This window comes from Pongo abelii, chromosome X, assembly GCF_028885655.2.
Source record: "Pongo abelii isolate AG06213 chromosome X, NHGRI_mPonAbe1-v2.0_pri, whole genome shotgun sequence".
In the NCBI taxonomy this organism is placed as follows: domain Eukaryota; kingdom Metazoa; phylum Chordata; class Mammalia; order Primates; family Hominidae; genus Pongo; species Pongo abelii.
The window spans coordinates 13011779-13014583 of NC_072008.2; the positions used below are offsets into that span (position 1 = coordinate 13011779).

At 51.6% G+C, this 2805-nt stretch overlaps 1 protein-coding gene across 2 annotated transcripts; it reads left to right on the forward strand.

Annotated features, from left to right (window-relative positions):
* Positions 1-390: 390 nt before the first annotated feature.
* On the forward strand, positions 391-2591 carry TMSB4X (thymosin beta 4 X-linked). 2 transcript variants are annotated; one of them, XM_009234588.4, is made up of 3 exons: positions 391-523; positions 1609-1724; positions 2145-2591. In XM_009234588.4, the coding sequence occupies exons 2-3, from the start codon at positions 1625-1627 to the stop codon at positions 2177-2179; spliced, it is 135 nt and encodes a 44-aa protein (XP_009232863.1). In that variant the 5' UTR covers positions 391-523; positions 1609-1624; the 3' UTR covers positions 2180-2591.
* The last annotated feature ends 214 nt before the right edge of the window (positions 2592-2805 follow it).

The following is a 2805-nucleotide window of genomic DNA, read 5'->3' on the forward strand; positions in this document are numbered from 1 at the left end:
AAAGCTGAGTCACAGGAATCGTACCCCTGCAGCGGGCCAGGCCCTCCAGGGAGGGACACCGCGCCCTTGTGTGGAGATGTCCACAGTAGACAAAGGCAGTTTCGCAGTAAAAGAATGCCTGTCACCCCAGGTGCCACCCCGACCCTTAGTTATTATGCACTGGTCCCCAAGAGCAAATTTTGCGCTGCCGTTGCAAAATTCATCGTAATGAAATAAACGTAAAAGGGGAAAATGTGTTATGAAGTGTTGGCGCGTGCTTTGCTCATTTATTTTTTTCGCCATCGTTGTGGTTAAGGTGCATGCACTAGTGGACCCCGGGTGGGGGTGGGGCTCCCCAAAAGCCCGGCAGGCCTCCGGATGCCGTTCCACGACGCGGCGCGAAGGAGTTAAGCGGGCCGGCGGGTGACATCACCTCATTTACATAGGAGCGCCCATAAAGCTGCGCCCGCCGCACCCCGCCCGACAACTCGGTGGTGGCCACTGCGCAGACCAGACTTCACTCGTACTCGCGCGCCTCGCTCCGGTGAGCCCCAGGGCCCCTGCCTCCTTCCTCCTCCTGCCCTCCTGCCTCGGTCCCCTTCCCACCGTGCTCGCCCTTTCATCATCCGCGTCCCAGTGAAGGCATTCCCTAAAGCCGAGCCCGAGTGGTTCTCCCCGGGAAGGCTGCTTTGGGGAACTGGGGGGATGCGAAACACCCTAGATGCTGGATAATGGGGTGGGGAAATCGATGATTTAAGAACAAAACCGAAAAACTGGCGTTTTGCCGTGCCGCTCGGAGGGGATATTAAAAAATTTCTTAGTGTTTGCCCGCAAAGGTATTGTGCGTTGCCTTGGAGGCTGAGATATGGGGGAACAGACAGGTCCTTTGTTCTGAGGTTCATCTCCCGAGCCCCGAGCCTCCTCCCAGCCTCGGACGGCTGCGCGGGCTGCATCTGTGCAGCCTGGCGGCGGCGGGGCTGTGCTATGACACTTTCACAGTCCTTCTTGAAGAGACATGTGTGCCAGGGATGCCGAACTGCCGGGAGAGCAGGCAAGGCCGGCCTCCGGGCGCGCGGCGGCCGCTTTGTGTGCAGGGCTGCATTGTGGCGCGGGCGAGGAAGCGGGTAGGGCGGTGGTCGGAAGCTCCAGCCGCGGCCGCCGCCTTTGTGAGAGGACTAGAAAGCCGGATCCGGCCCGCATCCTTGCGGAGAGGCCGCGGCTAGAAAATGGAAACGGTTTTGCTACCTGGGCTCCATTTTAGGAATTCTTGCCGATTTTTCCCACTTGAATTCGGAAGTGGCTTTCCTATTCTTTCCTTGTCCTAGCCAGCCTTTAATTTTAAACGCTGTAATTAACAATTCGCAGTGGTCAATTTCCTTTATTCTGCAAGATTCGGCTTTGAAAGGCATCCGATGGTCCACAACGTTTTGAAATATGGGGAGGAGGGGCGCGGGGGGTGTCGCCTCTTTTTCTGTAGAAAGAGGAAGCTCGTGAGCGCGGAACGGCAGCGGAAGGAGGGCGGCAAGGGTTTTCAGGCTGCGGGTCGCAGGGCAGAAGCGCAGTTTCCAGCCCAGAGACAGTGGGGCGGGTGGCTCTTCCTCACGCTCGCTCTTGGCTTGCTCCCTGCAGCTTTTCCTCCGCAACCATGTCTGACAAACCCGATATGGCTGAGATCGAGAAATTCGATAAGTCGAAACTGAAGAAGACAGAGACGCAAGAGAAAAATCCACTGCCTTCCAAAGAAAGTAAGCTCCGACCCACCCCCATCTTTAGAAAGGCTGGGTGGGAGCGGCCGGTGGGAGGGCGGGAGGCTGGGAGCGGCCGCGGGAAGAATTCGGGAGGGGGGAGTGCGGGGGAAGAGCCGACAGTTGATGAATGTGGCTTGCAAAGGTTAATTAAAAATGGTTTTGCAGCCAACAAACACGGTGCTTTAGTAATTTTAGTAATGGAATACTTAATATGCCATGTTAATGTACAAACACATTTATCCATTAAAATGTATTTCTATTTAGTATATTCAATATACATATTTTATTCCATTATGGAATACCGTGCAGAATGTTTATGATTTGAAAAGATGCTTTAAATGAAAGCCCTTTAGTCTGTACTGAATCCTTTAATCATCTCCCTCCATCTTTTTTTTTTTTTTTTTTTTTCGGTCACAGCGATTGAACAGGAGAAGCAAGCAGGCGAATCGTAATGAGGCGTGCGCCGCCAATATGCACTGTACATTCCACAAGCATTGCCTTCTTATTTTACTTCTTTTAGCTGTTTAACTTTGTAAGATGCAAAGAGGTTGGATCAAGTTTAAATGACTGTGCTGCCCCTTTCACATCAAAGAACTACTGACAACGAAGGCCGCGCCTGCCTCTCCCATCTGTCTATCTGGCTGGCAGGGAAGGAAGGAACTTGCATGTTGGTGAAGGAAGAAGTGGGGTGGAAGAAGTGGGGTGGGACGACAGTGAAATCTAGAGTAAAACCAAGCTGGCCCAAGGTGTCCTGCAGGCTGTAATGCAGTTTAATCAGAGTGCCATTTTTTTTTTTGTTCAAATGATTTTAATTATTGGAATGCACAATTTTTTTAATATGCAAATAAAAAGTTTAAAAACTTAGCTGGTGTGTCTGTTTGGTGTCTGGAAGGATCGCGGATGAAACCTTTGCAAAGAGGCCTACGTCTTGGTCCACTGGGGAGGGACAAGCATCTGGTGACTGGATAAATTCCCTTATGGCATACAAATGGGTTTCATCCAGGTATGCAAAATACCTTGTCTATACTAGGAGATCATTTTCTCAGGCTGATTGAATTCCTAGTATGAATTGTGTGAG

Coding starts and splice junctions, on each gene's coding strand:
- TMSB4X (XM_009234588.4), top strand. CDS start 1,625: ATGTCTGACAAACCCGATATGGCTGAGATCGAGAAATTCGATAAGTCG. Junction 1,725..2,144: donor TCCACTGCCTTCCAAAGAAA/GTAAGCTCCGAC, acceptor TTTCGGTCACAG/CGATTGAACAGGAGAAGCAA.